Here is an 18425-nt window from a genome sequence, read left to right on the forward strand (position 1 = left end):
TTTTTCAGTGTTTCTACTCACTGGGCTTTAGTAGCTCATCCCTTTCCCCTAACCCCAGTGTTGCAGGTACAGAGTAGCTGGGAAGTGAGAAGCAGCAGAGTGTCGATTGCAGTATTGCATGTGTAATAGCATAGTGTGGACATGATGTAAATATAAAGAAAGATTTGGCAAGTGATGTAATAAGTCAGTGTGCTTATGAGCTAAGAATGTGCTTTTGCCTATAGTAGTGTATGTTGATCCCTTGAGTATATGCATGTATCCTGTTTTAAGTTTCTTGATGAGAAATGAGTCAACCAGGCTTAATAGATGTTGTGGTTCAAAAACCCAGTGAAGTATAACTGTGAGGGAAGACAGGGTTTAATTCCCTTGACCCAAAAGACCAGTGCAGAGGAAAGACCAGGTTTGATTCCTGTGATCCATAGAAAGGCCAATAGAGAAGACCAGGTTTGATTCCTGTGACTCTATGGTAGCCAAGTTAACTTATGATATGCTGACCCTACAGGGTGGGTTCTATGTTTCAGAGCATAGTGCATGGAGGTTACTTGGTAAAGTATCACTGGTTTATTACAGATAGCCCTGAGGGCTAGTTCAGATTAGTAGGTCTGAGCATTTGGTTCATATGATTGGACCTATAGTACAGTGTTTTAAAGGTTAAGTCTGGTAGTTGTAAAGAAAAGTTTTAAAAAGTAATAGTCCAGTCGGATCATGTATGGGATTTTAACAGGTACACAGAGTTCATAGCAGGCTTACTACGGGTCCCGGCGGCCTTAAGCCGATCTGGATCCTAGTGCCGAGCAGTTTGGGCCGTTACAAAGAGGGTACCGGTTTCCGGGCTGTTACAGTTAGGTTTAAGGAAGATAAGTGTATCGAGTCACAAAAGAATCACAGAGGGAAACTTGTATCGAAAGTCGGCGATTTCTTAAAATAAATTATAATTTTTTTTATAATAATTAACTATTAAAATTAAAGGAGTAACTAATTAATTGACATTTTAAAATATCAGGATATTTTAGTATAGTTTTCTAAATCGATATTAACTAATGAGTTTTCGTATAATATAAGAAATAAATAATATATATTTTTAAATTTGGAGAAAATCTGCACCCATCATCTCTTTGTTTTAAGTCGAGAAAGTAAGTTTATTTTACACCGCTATCGACACTAGAATTTAAGTCGACTTTAGTCAGTCTACTAAACATACTGTTACACTATATGATCTCAAATATTATCTTAAAAACATACAAAAACATTTCCATCTCATAAATAAAATTCGACATGTGCATATAAATATAATTAAAAATATTAAAAAGAAAGCTACTAATTAAACTTATATATCCCTTTCAATTTATAAAAAAATATTTAGAAGGGATGATCAGTTCGGTTCCAATCAAATAAAATAAATAAAATTGAACGATAAAATTTTATAAATCGAACTAAATGAAAATATGCAGAAAATTTAATTGAACTCAATTAAAGAGCTTGATTATTCTTAGTTATGATTTCTTTTTCACTACCATATCAACTACAAAATCCATAAAAGAACACCATAATTTATTATTGTAAGGATTAAAAAGAGATTTTCTTCGGTTAATTTGATTTTATTTTAAATTAAATAAACCCACAATAATTAATTTAAAATAATAAAATAAAAATAAAAATAAATTAATAATTAGAATACTAGTTTCATTTTACTTTTAGAGTCCGAGAAATATTGATTGTATTGGCTCTCACTTGTACTCCATAATTTGCAATTTGGAAATGGGAGTGAAGACATAGTGATTTGATGCAATTAAATTTGAGAAAATTTATTATTCGGTAAAAAATTCATCGATTTGTATATATTAAAATATTTTTAATATTTCAAAAAATTTATTAATAAAATTTTCTTAGTTTTAGTTATAAAATATTTTATTGTTTATTTTATGTAATATGAAAAAATTTATTAATTAATCTATAAATTTTATAAAAATATATATTAATTAATATTTAGAGAATACTTTATAATTTTTTACAATAATTAATGATTAAAATTAAAAAAGTAGCTAATTAATAAAATTTTTTAAAATATTAAATAATATATTAATTAATAAATTTTATAAAAATACAACTTACCTAAATAATTTCTTAACTTCCTTTCACTGGATTTAGTGTTTGGAAATATTATTATCACAAGCAAAATTTTCAAACTCTATTGGACATAGTAATCTGTAAGCACCATGATCTTGACCCAATCGTTATTGGATTGTATGGTCCAATCAAAATCAAACCCTAGATTTCTCATGATCGTCCTAATTTAAAAAAGAAAAAAAGTTAAATTCAAGCACATAATGACGATAATAATAATGGATCAAAAGTTGCGAGACTTTGTCAGTCCACACCTACCCACAGAAAGAGAAGACAGGACAGCCCCGCGTTCTTCCAAAGCTTAGACGTCGTTGTCCCGTGCACCGTCCCACATGTGGTTGTTCTTTTCTACGTGGCACCTTTTTATTTGCCACAAAATTAGGCGGGCCGGTCCCTACCTGATATGTGGGTCCAATGCAGTCAATTCTTGCCTTTGCACCGACGCATAAGTTGTAACCACAAACCCGTGCCCAATGATTAGCTTAGCTAGCAATTGGATTATCTACAAGGCTTAAAATTTCGGACGACATTTTCAAAAAAAAAAAAAAAAAAGTAAGTTTTTAATAAAACTAAAAAAATTAAGATACGAATGTTAATTTGTAATATCAATAGATAAATTTTTGAATTTTTATTGAATATAAATTATTTATAAAATTAAAATATTAATATTATATGTATAAAATTTAATTATCTTAGAATTAATTTGTCGGTCCAAAAACACGCAAGATATTGATTAAGTGGGTTACCGACCAACATGGCTAACGTTCAAATGTATTCTCACGAGGGGAATTAATTTTACTGGCCATCCTCAGAATGGGGGCCACTATAACACGGTGTCCCACGTCCGGACTCAATAAGTCTTAGCCAATGCCGTTGATCATAACAAAGTCAATCACCTCACCATGTTAGAGGTGGGCGTGGGCCCACCTGATCCTGACCGCTCCCCAATTCAGATTTCAGCTAACGATTTTACCCCCAAAAATTTTATGATATAATAAATCAATAATTAAAATTTGGAAAATGAGAAAAAAAGATTTTCTCATTTTCGCCTAAAAATTTAATATTAACGTGGACAACGAATTTGTTGCAATTAAAAAATATAAATTTTAATTAAATATTCAATCTTATTCCTAACAGCGCAATTATATGATCAGCATAATAATTCTTTTTTTTTTCTTCAAATATTAAATAATTTATTATTTTATTTTCTGATATAAGGGTGTTGGTTTCTATTTTTAATATTATCCTTCATAAAATGCAAATGATGAAGGATCCGCTAAAATCTTGATTTTTAAAAAAAAAACTACTAAAATAATTACAAATAATCACCATCTCAATAATTTTATTTTTTTTTAATTTTATAATTATTTTCACATAAAAACAAATTAGTGATGATGGTTTAAAGAATTGAAAAGTATATTGGGTGTTGTTGGGTCTAAAAAAGAAGCCATTGGCTGGTTATGAAGCCGTGTGTTAGGTTCAAACTTGTTTAGATCATTAACAATCCAAAAATATCTCAAACTACTGACTTCTCTTATTCATGCATAATATATAATCTACGTACGGGTGATTATATTTTACTTTTATTTATTAATTATATATATATAATATTTGATGACCGCTGAATTTCTTCATTCCGGTCTGGGTCAGTTCCATGACAATAGCCCATTATCTGGAGGCCCTCAAGTCTCCCGTATGAACCTCGTCCGGCCCACTCAGCCTTGAAACCGGACTCCATCTAAGTTTTTCAACCAGGCCCAGCCCTTACGGCTCATCAAACAGATTCTTTTTGAACTCAATTTTAATCTTATCTTCTGACCTGGCTTGGAATCTAGAAGGAGACCGACCCATCCGTCTGGTGGGTCCATCAGCATGCGTGTCCGTGGAGAATCAAAGACCGTTACGTATATAGTAGGAATATGATATTCTCGTACGTCCGAATCAACATGACAGGGACAGGTGGCCCTATGATAGACAGTTTGTTATACGTCACTAGCAGACAGAAAAAAAAAAAAAAAGATAAAAGGAGGATTGCCCTTCTCTAAACTTAAGTTTTTTTCTAAATTTACAGAACTCTTGTAAAACCCTATTTTATGGATCTCAAATCATCAATATTTATATTCTTAAATCTATAAAATATGTAAGTTTGAATGGAGAAAAAATATGTTTTTTTCATTTTTATTTCTTTTTTTTTTCTATCCGCCAGTGACATCTAAGCGCTTTTCTCCTACAGTATTTTTATCATTCAAATCCGTACATAAAAATGTGTAAAACTCTCACTACATCATACAACCATTTAATTTCTTCCAATGTATATGTGGATAAAATTACGAGATGACTTAATCTATTTTCTTACCTTTTATTATGTTACTAGACGAGACTTTCTTCGAATGGATCCGTACGTGCGATTTGTTCAGTCTGCTTTGTGTTACTAGATTGAAATCTACAATCTGAGACCGATTTACTTAAGTGAAATTTAATGAGTTTTGAACTAGTTTTTTTTTTTTAAATTTTATTTTATTTTAAAAATAGAAAATTCAAACATTATCAAATATTATATAAGTCTGTATAATAAAAAAATTAGGGAATCTTGGATATTGAATTGTATAATAAAAAAAAATATTAATATATTACTTCATTGCTGTGTATTTGAAATACGAGCAGAGGCTTGTGGGTCGCCCGAAGTGCTGGCATCCCAAGAGATTCGGAGATGGTCAAGCAGCTAATTTCAGACCGGATGAGATTTTACCATATCTATATCGGTATTTTCAATATTATTTTTATTTTAAATACAACAATGTTTTAAATGTCATCATTTTTAATAAATATTATAATTATTAATAAAATAGTACACATATATATCATATACTTTTTAAGAAAAAATATAAATAATATTTTATAAAAAATATATTATAATTTTATTAATTTTTTATTTTAAAATTTATAATTTAATTTAGAGTATGTAATTTAATTTTATATTTAAATAATATATATAATATTGTATTGCTTTACAAATAATCATAATTTTTAAATTCTATATTAATAGAAATCATATTATAAAATGTTATTTTAATATAAAATTAAATTATAGATTTTAAAATAAATTATATATTTCGAAATAAAAAATTGATCAAACTACATGATATATTTTTTTAATTTTCATTTTAATTTTAAATTTAAAAAATTTTATTAATTACTATTTATATTAATTTTAGATTTTAAATATTAAAAAAAGTTTAAAATGTCAAAATAATTAATTTATAATTTTTTTTATAAAATTAAGAGATTAATAAATTTTTTTAATTATAAATATTAAAAAAATATTTAATAATAAAAATTAACTGAAAAATTAATTAATATATATTTTTTAAAATCAGAATCAACAAATAAATAAATTATGGACTTAATAATTTCTTTTAATTAATTTTTTTTTAAAAGTTTTCTCTTGCTATCTTCTCCGCATACAAAGAGTTTAACAAGAGGAAAAAATAAAATCAGACAACCCAACAAAACAGAAAGAGAGAAACTTCTTTACTTCTCTCTTCCTATGGACTGTGATTTATCTGCATATTCTCTCTCTCGATTTCTCAGCTCTTCTTCTTCTTCTTCTTCCATCATATTCCGGCAGATGGCGTCATCTTTCCAGCAATTTCCTCAGATTCCTGCTCTCTGAACTTTGTCTGTTTTTCTTTTGCCTCAAGGTCTTTCATCCTTCTTCACTTGTTTTCATTTTAATTACGGATGAATGTATTTTTAGTCTCTGGCAAAATCAACGAAGAAAAAAGAAGAGAGAGTTTTCTTTTTTATTATTATTATTTTGCCCTTTATTTCTTTAGTTTGTGGAACATTGAAAGCTAAGCAGCTGAAAAGCTGCTTTTATTTTACTTTTTATTTATTTATTTGTGGTCAAGATTTCATCTGGGTTTGTTTGGTTTCTGGGAAAATATTAGAAAGAAAGAATTTTGAATAATAAGCTTCAATCATGTCGAAATATATTTCATGAAAATAACTGGTTTTTTTTTTTTGGGTTATGCTTGTGGCATTTTTTTTTAATCATCTATGATCTTCAAACAATATAATAAGATATTCATAGAAGTCATACCTTTGCTGAAGTGGCAGAAGCATAAGTCTGGTTTACTTCCTGAGAAAATATGTGGATGAATTTCAAGTGAAAATATAGCAGGATAGAGAATTCTCCCCCTTTATTTTTTAATAATTAAGCTAGCTATACTAATTTATTACTCAGCAGAATTCAAGTTTCTTAACTATTTTAAGATTTACTGGAAAAGTATATGATTGAAGTTTAGTCTCTTATCCTGCCTTTTAATTTCCCCCTATTTTCCTTAATTTTCTCGGCAAACGAACAAAAGGGTCAACCTCTGTTTGCTTGATAAGTAGATATAAGAAAAGATTGAGGGGGGCAAAAAAATCTGAATACCTTCCCCTTTAGGTTTTGCTTGCTGTAGATTGACAATCTCAAACACAACCCAGCCCATTAGTGGTAGTAGGTATGTTTCAGTCGGTACTTTCTTAAATCTTTCCTATGAAAGCCAATGGTTTTTATAAGAGGAAATTCAAATTTTACCCTTTCAGTCACATTTTCTTAGAAACCAAACAATAATAGTAAAGAAAGTCGCCTGCCAGCAAAGTCTAAAACCTATAGGCAGGGGATCTTTATATTTTGTTTATTGTTCTTTTGCTCTTGGCTCTTCTGCAAAATTCTGGATGCATTATTGGAATTCCATGTCAGATTGAATATTCTCTGTGATGTCTTACAGATTTACAGTTTTTGGTTTTTACTGTTATTAAATTGTAGGATTCTTGGTTTTCTGAGTCAGATCACATCTTTTATTTCAGCCCATTGTTTCAATTCAATGTACTTTAACCACCGTTCTGGTTCTTAGCAAAATATTTTTTTGAATCAAAAAACTGCAACTTGGCTTCCTATGTTGAGAATATTTTAGAATTTGTTTTCCTTTTCTAGTCATTCTTGCACCATGTTTATGTGCATATTTTTCTTTAAATCTTTAGGTTTTGAATCTGCAACAAGGTAGGAGACTATAAATTCTGGTTTCCTTTGGACATTGAACTTCAAGCATTGCAATGGGGCATCTATCCTCTATGTTCAATGGGCTAGCGAGGTCCTTTTCAATAAGAAAAGGGAAGAATACTGGTAATGGTGATGGAAGGGAAGCTGCAGAAGCAATGGCAAAAGAAGCAAAGAAGAATGACTTGATATTGCGATCTTCCGGCTTTATAAATCTTGATGGTTCAAAGAATTTTGCCTCAGTTTTCTCAAAGAGAGGTGAGAAAGGAGTGAACCAGGACACCTTCATTGTATGGGAGGTAAGAATAAAACATTAGCAGCTATTGATCATTCATGTTCAAGTTTGTTTAGTCATAGGAGCTATTACACCAATTTGTAATTGAAGTTCCATGTTTTCTATTCTTTCTCCGAGGTAATCCACCTAAAAGGGAGGTCCATAATATACTCCCAGTGCAATAAAGTTACATAGTGTCTACTGAACACCAAAGGCCTTTGTCCTTCCGTCCCTTGGATCGATGGAGAGGAAGGGCAGAGCTTTTGGTTTTTTTATGTTGTCAAAGTGTTGAACAATAAAAAATAGATGACGAGTAACTAATGCTAAATGCCATTGAAATGCATCTTTTTGGTGAATGATGTTGTTTATGTTTCTGTGGAAGTAGGGATTTGGATGCCAAGAAGACATGATGTTTTGTGGGATTTTTGATGGACATGGTCCCTGGGGCCATTTTGTGGCGAAGAAAGTCCGAGAATGGATGCCGTCATGTTTACTGTGTAATTGGCAGGAGACACTTGGTGAAACTTCAGTTGATCCTGATATTGACTTGGAATCAGATAAAAAGCATCAAAGATTTAATATATGGAAGCATTCCTATATAAAGACTTGTGCTGCTGTTGATCAGGAGCTGGGGCAGCACCGTAAGATTGATACATGTCATAGTGGAACAACTGCCTTGACAATTGTCAGACAGGTAACAGAAGTTGCTAAAAAACTCTTGCCGATCTTTGAATGTGCAAAGCTACAAATTCTACTTTTTCAATTTGTTACTTTTTCAATTTGCCCCAGATAATCAATTATTCTTGTACACGACTTGATATTCTCTTGTTTATGATCTCTGTTGAAGTTAGGTCATGGTTGACATGGATGCATAGTTAGTAATAACATACTAGTTTCTATTTTGCATAGGGAGAAGACATTTTTTTAGCAAATGTTGGCGACTCTCGTGCTGTACTGGCTACCACCTCAGATGATGGAGACTTGGTATCAGTTCAGCTTACTACTGATTTCAAGCCCAATTTGCCTCGTTAGTTCCCTTCTTCCTCTTTCCTAAAATCAAGAGAACACAATATTTGTATCATCTAGATGATCATTTTTTTTTTATTTATTAATTTGGCAGAGGAGTCTGAACGAATACTTCAATGCAAGGGACGAGTGTTCTGTTTGGATGACGAGCCAATGGTGCATAGAATTTGGTTGCCAGATGAAGAGTCACCTGGACTAGCAATGTCAAGAGCCTTTGGGGATTACTGCATAAAAGATTTTGGCCTTATTTCTGTGCCTGAAGTGACCCAAAGGCACATAACCAGCAAAGACCAATTTGTGGTGCTAGCAACAGATGGGGTATGTGTATAACAGAGCATTCTTAATAATTTCTGAGAAAAAAGATTGAAACTTGAAATTGCTTTTGTTATAATTGTAGGTATGGGATGTGATATCTAATCAAGAAGCGGTGGAAATTGTATCTTCAACGCCAGACAGGGCAAAGGCAGCTAAAAGACTGGTTGAATCAGCAGCACATGCATGGAAACGAAAGAGGAAGGGAATAGCAATGGATGATATATCGGCTATTTGCCTTTTCTTCAACTCTTCTCCTCAAAATGAGGAAGTTCCTCTTGTTAGTACACCAAAATAGTGATCAGAAAATGACAATTTCTTATATTTTATTACAATGAATTAGTAGATTTAGCATTTATATGTAAGTATGCAATAGAAAGCCACTAAATTTTGGGCACAAATTTGGTAATAGAAGAACCTGTCCAGTCCTTGACAAGGGGGAGAAATGGGCTCTTCTTCTTATCTATCTTTTTCTCTTTCTTCATCATCATATATTATTGGGTTCAAATGAGAAATGCCTGCAACAGATCAATATCCCTCATTTCTTGGACGTATCAGCAGCCGACAGAACCAAGAGCTGGAGGACCTAGAGCTTTTTCAAAAGCATGTGGCTAATGGCTTCGTTGATTTGTTGTCTCCAGCGGAGGAGGTTGCTTCCACTGAATCTCTGCTGCCTATTTCCTAACTGAGGAAACACGTGGATGTTTTCTTGTGCTATTTGGTCTCGACCCTTCTCCAATCTGCAAGCCACCATTGGATCCATTGCTTTCGGAGCTCCAGGACAAAGCTATTAAGCTTTGGATATATGTAATGTTGTGTCCAGTGGGATTGATTCTGTGCATCAATGTTAGAAATTCGCTAAAATTGCTGTCTCTGCTTTGGAGTAGAAGTCGATGGGTGATGGACAAGTAAAAACGAGAGTGAAAAGCGTTGCATTACTTGTTAACTGCGATGATAATTGATGATAAAGAGAGTAATTGTCCATCATCACTAAAAATGGGTCTGCCTCCAAGCAGATTCAGGCCATGTCTTCCAATCTTGTAGCGCCTCGTGGTGTAGAACCCACCAAGACTCGCATTGCCTGTTATACATTGAGCTCTGTTGCCGTTTTCGATGTGGGCTTTGGTTGCTGCTATGCCTTGTCAAGAGAGTAGTGGCTTGGCAACACATTTTCAGATTCCGATGCAATTTTCGTGGCCACATAGCATGATTGGGCTGTAAGAGAAGATTGGGGAAGAGTGGAAGAAGATTGAGAAAAAAGGATTGGTTGGGTTGCTGAGGAGATGCAGAGGATGGAGAAGTTGGCATTGATTGGATTTGCTGATGGGTTTCAATTTCCTGGGGAGGGAGAGAAGATGGAGGACGTGACAACGTAGGTGGCGGAGCTTCCAGAGATTAGCCTGAAAATGGAAGAAGGTTTGATGCCTTTGTAGACGCAGATTAGAAAGTTTTTCATAGGATTGTGCGGAGCAGAGCAGAGGTTCTTGGAGTGTTGGGGCATACTGGCACAATTTCTCAACCTACAACATAACCAAATTCTCAATTTTAGCAGTTTTGAAGCTTGGAAATCTTTGTTAGGTAATTTAATGATCTCTAGTCCAGATTGTTAATGGGTGTTTGACCATGTTCATGTGGAACCTAAAATATGGAGTACATAATCTTTTGTTCATGAGTAATGAAATAACTAATTTGAGGTTCCTTTACTTGGAGGGGACTCTTATAGATTCTTCATAGTATGAAATTAATGTCTTGGTCTTTTATTAATATCACGAAAAATCCAAATAAAATCACCATTAGATTTTAAGGATTTGAATATCTACCAAGAAAGAAGGATTTGAAAACTCCGCAATTAGGATGGAAATCAAGATTGAAATAATTTGACATTGTTTTTTTTTTCAGAATCAGAAACTTCACTACTACCTTAAATAAAGGCAAAAAAGAATGTAATATTGATATACACTTTTATCTTTCTTCTACAACAACTATTTTCCTGTACAGAAAATATATCAAAGCCAATGTGGCCATTTGATCATCTAACCCAACACATTTTATACATTGTTAACGTGTTAATATCTGTTAAGTGTTCTTTTCCCCATTTCTTGTCCCTCTGTCTACCCATTACTCTTTCAGCTTCTCTATAATTCCAAGCTCAGCAAGTTTCTCCTAATGAAATACGTGAGGAGATGCATAAAACTCGCTCTCGATGAATACTGGTCTCAGATCTTCTTGACACATGAACTCTAAGGGGAAGGAAACAAGGTGTCCCTTTATTGATTTTAGCCTTTCCATTGTGTCTACCACCTTAGTCTCTCCATTTTCATGAAACTCTAGCTTCTCAGGAGCAATTCCTAAATCAATGGTTGTGTGACCAAGTTTCTCCTTCCAATGGTTCACACTTTGTCTTAGGGCACCTCTGTATTCAAAAGTAATATGAGCTATATTAGTTATGCATGTGAGAGGACATCATATTGAGACTTGAGAGGAAAGAAGACCAGACGATTATGTTATGACTTATGAGTTTACCTTGAGTGTATGAGATCATTTGGTAGACAAGCAAAGACATCTTGGTAGATCTTTGTATTTTCCTGTTAGATAGATATCATTTTTAGTTGAGTGCCATAGCTACAAAATCAAGATGTATAGAGAAGATTCCCACCTTTGCAGTTGTCAACCATAAATCTCTATAAGTGGTCTCCGCTACAGGATCATTGATTTTATTGATCTGAAGGAAGGAGAAATGTATAGTAGCATTTGCTGATTAAAAATATCCAAGAGCTAAGCGCAAATTGGATGGAAATAATGGGGAAAAATGTTTCACTAGTTTCTACTTCAAAAACAAGCCTTAAAAGTGGTCCCTTGGATTTGAAACTTTGTGTAAATAAGGGAGTGGATAAATGTTCAGTTAGATCATCCTTACACTAACCTCTCCTGCATCAAGACCAAGATGCTCTGCCCATAGCGAGCACCGCAGGCTATGTGTAAATTTTCCAGCTTTCCAAGGGTTTCCATTCATGGATGAATCAACAAACTCCTTATCTTCGATGACCACCCCAATCTGAAACGGTAATATTAGTCACCTTCTATATCTCTCCCATCGTCAAGATTTCGAGGAAATTATAATGTCAATAATGTTGTATTTATGCTTCTAAATCATAGTAGTATTTGAAAAGATCTTTTCCTAATTAAAGCAGGAGAAATATTACTTAATAGATGGAGAATTATTTCCTAGATATGTTAGAACCCTATTTATTGTGTTATGGAGGAGTATAGATTTTAAGTAGAAGGATTTTTTGCAGTTGCTATGGGAGCTAGCGCCCAGTTGCTATTTTAGAATATTCCTAGAGGAGAATGAGGGACCAACTAATGTATATACTATAGGCAGTTTATTGTGAGGGATTAATTGGGTGTAATGGTAGATAGTTTTGGGATTGTAATTGAATGATTCTATTGAATATAGTGAAAGATGGCACACTTGTTGATGTAGCTATGTTGAGAGGGTAAATCACATTAAAATTTATTTTTTTATTATTATTATTTGTAGGCGATTGTCATAATAAAAATATATTTTGATTTTGAACTGACTTCTTGAATTCAGTAGACAAAAGCTAGACAACAATATACAAGTAATACCTCAGAGTCTCTTGATCCAAGCAAACTCCTGTCATTAATATTAGATGATCCAATCAGTGCAACGCGATCATCTACTATCATAAGTTTGCTATGCACATACACCTGCATGAAAAAAAAGAAAGATACTAGATATTCATCGAGGACTTAGGGTACATTTGGCAGGGTGTTGTGAAATGTAATGTAAATTTTCAATGGAGTATTTGATTATATTACATTTCATTACATCCTACCAAACATAGCATTACGTGACTCTAGTCAGGTGCCTGTATAGTTGTGTAGCAATTCCTCTGGGTTACACCTAGAACAAACCATTTGAGTAATGCAAGGTTAAAAAGAAGAGTATGAAGAAATGTAACAGTACCTGGCTTGTGGCAATGGGACCAGCCTCAAAAAGTCTACCATATGTCCTCAGTCCATAAAATGAAATGTAGTCATGTGCTTTGGGGCCGAGCAATTGATTGAGATGATACAAAATTGAAGTCTTTTCACTGGAAATGGTCCGATACTGCCAATGCATTATGGCTCTAACTGTTGCTGCTCCACCATCGTCTATACCTCCCTGTCAATGAAATACCACAATACAAGAGAAAGTCTCAAGTATCCTATGCTTCAAATTATCACTCAACAAAAGAGATCAATGGTTGCACCTGGAAGCCTGGTAAGAGTGGTAGGACAATGATGACACGAAAACACTTCTGTTCTTTATGTGCTTGCAAAATACGCTTGTACAATGCATCCAGGACACGGTTCTGAATAATATCATCTCCACAAAGACCTGATATGAAAAACTGATTCTGGAAAGACAAATCCAATATTAGCTTCATATTTGCATCCTAATACTCAAAAGTGAAGCAATTGGTGAAGACACCACTGGACAAAATGAACTTACATGCCAAATGACTTAATCAATTTGCATTCTATTTGCATTTGCATACAGATGGCAGATGTCATAATTAATGAAAAGTTTTCTGATTTAAGGATTTTTAAGGATAAGCGTACTAAACAATCCAGTCTATCATAAATTTATTCATATGAAATATAAGTTTGCTAAACTGCTAATCAGATAAAGGCTAAACTCAATTACCTCTATGTAGATAAAATGTTGAGCCTTCTCAATGAAAGAACAATAAGCATAGTGGATGCTTTCTTCAGTTTGGCTGGCTCCAGCAGACCATTGACTGACACTTCTAATGACCTATACAACACATATATCTTCACGATGGGCAGAAATGATACTTTTGACATGCAAAATTAAAATTACATGTATGAGGGGAAATAAAGAATAAATTATGCATGTATTGCTATAATGTTCTTCTCCCAGGAGAAAATTTTTCCCTTCTGCAATATACAGGAGATGATCATTGAGTCTGTGTCCTACAAGTTTTCTTTTACATACCGACTGAAGTTTTGTGCTGCCTCATCATTCTGAATATTTATTCTCCACTATTTTTGTATGATCTTTTGATTCAATATGGTTATACACCTTATTGTCATGTAATATTTGGTATAAAATGCAAGGATTAGCGTAACGTTAGTGTGACACTCGTTAAATTGACTATAATCTTTCATTAAACTTGGGATTTACTGATGAAAACAGAAGTTAGTCTATTGCAAGCAGTAACCCCGAAAAGGAAAATGAACAAGGAGACATGCATGGCTAAATCTGTGTATAAATGTAATTCTTGACAACAGTATTAAAATGAACAAATCTTATAAATCTTCAAAGCATTACAATGTACATCAAAGGTGTATCTAACCTGACAATGACATGCAGTACGTGGCCCAACTTGTCCACATTCACCAGCAGAAACATCATGATCATCTTCCTCTGATGTTCCTGACCATTCCTCTGACATATTACTTTGAAGATCCACAGAATCTAGTGCATCAACAGAATCTTTCACATGTGCGTCAGGAACTAAACATTCAACTTCTGACTTCTGGAGCGAGAATGAGAAACTTCCACAAAATCCAGTTGGTTGATCAGGAAGATTCTCATTCTTGCCTTTGGTTGTTAACGTTTCGTCTATACTATGCAGAACAAGTGCCTCAGCTTCCTGAGGCAAAAGCAATGGGACATCTTGCAATGGGGATAGGGAGAAGGAGTCCTGTCTTGCGATATCTTTCTCATTTTCTTCTGCCTTCTTGTTTCCAATGTCTATCTCTCTACTTCTTCCCATGTAATGGGGAAGGACCATGTGGTGATGCGGCATTAATAGTGGAATTGTTTGCTCATTTGGAGCTTTGCTTCTCTAAACGAAAGTGAACTATTTTTGAAACTAGATCGTTTGACGGAAAATACAGTTGTAGCACAAAAGACGGGTTACATGAGATGAACCTTAGCATGGTTCCAGCGCTGAACAAAGTGCCTAGCGACATCACGGCAAGCTGGTCCCCAAAGAGCGCAATGGATGTCATGCCATGGCATGCGAGGATATTTTCCACGATCCAGTTCATCTTTCAACGTGTCCTCCCAAGAATTTGGTTCAGATTCTCTAGCAAAACAATGTTCAAGTAGTATTAATTCAAATTTTTGGAAAAAAGTCAAATTGAAAATATTCAGAAGAACAAAATAAGATGGGAATGGTTTTTTTTTTATGAGCATATTGAAAATGGAGTAATTGTGTGCATCTTTCTTTTTACTATAGATTCATAACATATTAGGCTAACCTGCACGCAATTCCCCCTCGTAGACCAGAAAAATAATACATTTGCACAGATGTAAAGAAGCACCCTAATTGGCCTATGAATGAGAATGAGCTGAGTTTGCAATTCGGAATATACATAGTTGCCATTTCAAATTATTTTGTGAAAGAAATAAAACCACCTTGGATTGTAATAGTCCTTTCCGGGCCATATATGAGGAGGATAATCACCAACTCTGTGTTCAGTAGTATCATAGCGACCAAAGCATAAATCTAATCCTCCGATAAAGCAAATCTGGTAGTCAACAATTACAAGTTTTTCGTGGTGTGACCTGTATATACATAACATCACTCACTCAATTAATCAATGAGCACCAAACACAAGAAATCAAATAAAAGAAAGTATTCGATATGAATGGAGAAATAAAATTTCTAATTTATATATTTTTTTTACAACTCCATAGTCCATATTCAATCATGATGCACATGAAGCGGACCATATTCAATCAACAGACTGCATACCATAGATAGACACCAGCTGAAAAATGGTTAGGGTAGCGCAGTACCCTTACATTCTCATGAAGGTTAAGGAGCCTATTCTTGCTGTACAAACTGTTAATTTTCAAAGCAATAGCAACTTCCTTGTAGAGAAGAATATAGATCTGCATAGACACATAAGACAAAGTTAAAAATAACAAAATTTCATCAGTAGAATATGAAAGCAAAAACATAGTAACTAGGAAAATAATGTGCAAAAGATGTCTTGCTGTTGGATCTGCTTATCATGTAGGCAGAACTATGAAATGGAAATTGTAGGTCCTTGGTAGAAATTTAAACAATAGCAGAAAAACCATATCAGATCAAAGTACACTAGGAAAAATGGATAGATATATTTGCTTATGCACCTGAACACCTTGATTAGCTTTAGCTTCTAGCAAAGAATCAAGCCGAGAGATGGAATTACATTGGAAAGGGCGTCTTAGATAAAGTTCGGGGCAAAGCCACCAGCCAGTAATAAATATCTGCAAATAAGTTTGGATCACTGGGTATTAGAATAAATGCTTGTCCACACATGCCAAATTAAATTTGTTAGCAAGAGAAGAATTGAACCTCTGACTTTGCATTCTCTATTGCAAAAGCAATTGCTTCAAAAGCTGCTTGCCCATCCACAAACCATTGTGCTTGACTCCCATCATCAGTTAAACCCCTTGGTGGAGCAAATGAACCAAAGCGGTGAGGATGACACCACCCCTCTAGAGGCCTGGATCCAGCATCATTGATTGCAGTAATCCATTGTTTAACTTTGCCACTACTTGTAGTTCTAAATTTTATGCTCTGGCTTCCAGAGGAAACCTTTTCACATTTCATAAGTCGTTGTTAATATAATCACAATTAAAAATAAGTCAGCACTTAATTCCATAAAATATATTACTTGCTATCTTGGACTTAAAAGAGAAAGCAAGAAAGAGATAAAGTAACTCACGTTAAATGAATAACGCAAAGGATTGTGTTCCTTTATCTGGTTAGCCAAATATACTAGAGACCCACGATTCCCATTTGAGATTGGTAGAACATCAAAAACAATAATATCTAAGAGTTCGGTGTCGAAAGGATCTTCCAGCAAGGCCAAGAACCCAGGTTTCAAAACAGCCCACACCTGCACAAAGATGAAATGGAAAAATGACATTCAAAAGGTAGCTAAAATAAAGCAACATATGTTGCACATAGACATGGCGTTACTGCTTTAACAAGTGAACTTGATCTTATATACTAACTAAGGGGGAAAAAGATCCAGGTTTAAAAGAGATAACTACCTTTCGCCAATTGTTATTACAATAATCAAACAAACTGCAAGGACAGCATCGTATATTAGCATCATTACTGGAGATGTTTGATAGATGCTTAACCATTAAATAACCTTCTTTCAACTTTGGACCATATTCCCGTGAAAAAGAGAGCTTAGATACCTCCAGAAATTTGCAGACCTACATTCATAGTCCATTTTGTCAAAATGTGTAGGTACAGAAAGGGGAATAGCAAGAAAACATGCCGAAGTGGCAAACATCTAACAACAAATCTGGATTTAAATTTATTTGGATCTTGTCTAGTCTAGTGAAGATGACTAACCATGTACAATAAAAAGGGGAACACAACATATGAAAAGGATGTAAATTCTAAAAACTTTTGCTATTGAGAAAAGCATGTCATAAGTTTATATTTATCTGCTCACCTCTCTAGAATTAACAATATCCAGGTTTCCTAGGAAATGATTCAGATAATTTTGCATTGCCACCTTTGCTCTGTCTGAAATGGCCTGCTGCCCTCCTAATGCTGGACGGAGAATTGGCAGAGCAGCTATAGAGGGTACATATCTGCACAAGAAACAACTTCTTGAAAACAACTACAATTGTATATAATAGACTTCATTTTCTTTTGCAAGAATACGACTCTCATAAGATTATAGATCAAAAGCAACAACCTGTTTCTAACACTTTCTTCTTGATGCAAAGGAACAGCACCATCATCAGGTTCATCAGCATCCTGCACAACTGCTACATGATGATCTACTATTCCTAAGCTGTGAAGCCATTCCTTAACCTTTCAAAGACAAAATTAATTAAAAAAAAAAAAATCAATGCCAACAGACCTAGAAAATCATCACGCTCCAGCCTATACAGATACTGGAATTTCTCACGAGGATATTTAAGTAATTGCACGATGGTAAACCTGCTCTTGTTTGTCATGAAATTCCTCAATAATTGCACGTCTCTTCAAGGAAAAATGTAAATAGAGAACTTGAGATGCTTTCTTCAGTAGCTGCCACTTGAACTTTTCACAGAAATTAACACATTAATTACGTAAAGTTCATAGAGAGCAAATGGAAACAGAGACCTTCCTGTTTCCAAATGCAATAATCATTAATTAATCTGGTAAGTAACCAATAAGGCTACCAAGAATAATCCGGCACCAAGAGAAAGAGAGAGAAAGGTAGTACCTGCTTGTACTGCAATTCTATGGTGTAAGAGAGAAGCATGGGGCTAATATCTCCGGTATCAGGTCGGGAAACAGAAACAATCGTCGCTTTAGGCAATTCATCTAAAATCCAACCTAGTTCAGGGAACTGCCGGAAGGAACAAGATTGCTGCAGCAATGCAGCATCAGAAGGCAAGGCGCCTGCCATGAGTGGCTCCGTCGCTGACATTCAGAAAGTCTTCCTAAGTCGAGACAGTCACCGGAAACCGTCGGTGGCATGTCCTTTTCCGGTCACTATATAGAGAAAGATAAACGGATGACAGTTATGCTGGTTTTGGTTGCTACGCGAAGAAAGAAAAACTTGCAAGGTAGCTGTGGTTTATGTTCGCAATAT

General features: G+C 34.2%; 2 protein-coding genes across 6 annotated transcripts; one reads left to right on the top strand and one right to left on the bottom strand.

Annotated features, from left to right (window-relative positions):
* Window positions 1-5687: 5687 nt before the first annotated feature.
* Window positions 5688-9248, top strand: LOC110620845 (probable protein phosphatase 2C 34). Its single transcript, XM_021764765.2, has 6 exons — window positions 5688-5825; window positions 7156-7470; window positions 7831-8139; window positions 8355-8472; window positions 8566-8789; window positions 8869-9248. Exons 2-6 carry the CDS (start codon window positions 7228-7230, stop codon window positions 9079-9081), a joined length of 1107 nt encoding a protein of 368 aa, XP_021620457.1. The 5' UTR covers window positions 5688-5825; window positions 7156-7227; the 3' UTR covers window positions 9082-9248.
* LOC110620843 (phospholipase D zeta 1) lies at window positions 5823-18425 on the bottom strand. Of its 5 annotated transcripts, XM_021764761.2 has the most exons (20): window positions 18054-18425; window positions 17786-17887; window positions 17538-17656; window positions 17289-17430; window positions 16873-17043; window positions 16542-16715; window positions 16169-16411; window positions 15964-16080; window positions 15581-15720; window positions 15241-15390; window positions 14752-14908; window positions 14171-14665; window positions 13498-13608; window positions 13061-13207; window positions 12775-12972; window positions 12414-12515; window positions 11707-11838; window positions 11440-11505; window positions 11307-11368; window positions 10651-11196 (listed from the first exon to the last, which is right to left on the bottom strand). In XM_021764761.2, exons 1-20 carry the CDS (start codon window positions 18258-18260, stop codon window positions 10947-10949), a joined length of 3285 nt encoding a protein of 1094 aa, XP_021620453.1. In that variant the 5' UTR covers window positions 18261-18425; the 3' UTR covers window positions 10651-10946. The 5 variants fall into 5 exon arrangements, with proteins under 5 accessions (XP_043815005.1, XP_021620453.1, XP_043815004.1 ...); XM_043959069.1 differs by lacking the exon at window positions 13498-13608; XM_021764762.2 differs by lacking the exon at window positions 11707-11838.

This window comes from Manihot esculenta, chromosome 8, assembly GCF_001659605.2.
Source record: "Manihot esculenta cultivar AM560-2 chromosome 8, M.esculenta_v8, whole genome shotgun sequence".
Taxonomy (NCBI): Eukaryota; Viridiplantae; Streptophyta; class Magnoliopsida; order Malpighiales; family Euphorbiaceae; genus Manihot; species Manihot esculenta.

Coding starts and splice junctions, on each gene's coding strand:
- LOC110620843 (XM_021764761.2), bottom strand. CDS start 18,260: ATGTCAGCGACGGAGCCACTCATGGCAGGCGCCTTGCCTTCTGATGCT. Junction 13,208..13,497: donor AACATTTTATCTACATAGAG/GTAATTGAGTTT, acceptor TTGTCTTTCCAG/AATCAGTTTTTCATATCAGG. Junction 11,197..11,306: donor AATGATCTCATACACTCAAG/GTAAACTCATAA, acceptor TTTTGAATACAG/AGGTGCCCTAAGACAAAGTG.
- LOC110620845 (XM_021764765.2), top strand. CDS start 7,228: ATGGGGCATCTATCCTCTATGTTCAATGGGCTAGCGAGGTCCTTTTCA. Junction 7,471..7,830: donor ACACCTTCATTGTATGGGAG/GTAAGAATAAAA, acceptor CTGTGGAAGTAG/GGATTTGGATGCCAAGAAGA. Junction 8,790..8,868: donor TGGTGCTAGCAACAGATGGG/GTATGTGTATAA, acceptor TTATAATTGTAG/GTATGGGATGTGATATCTAA.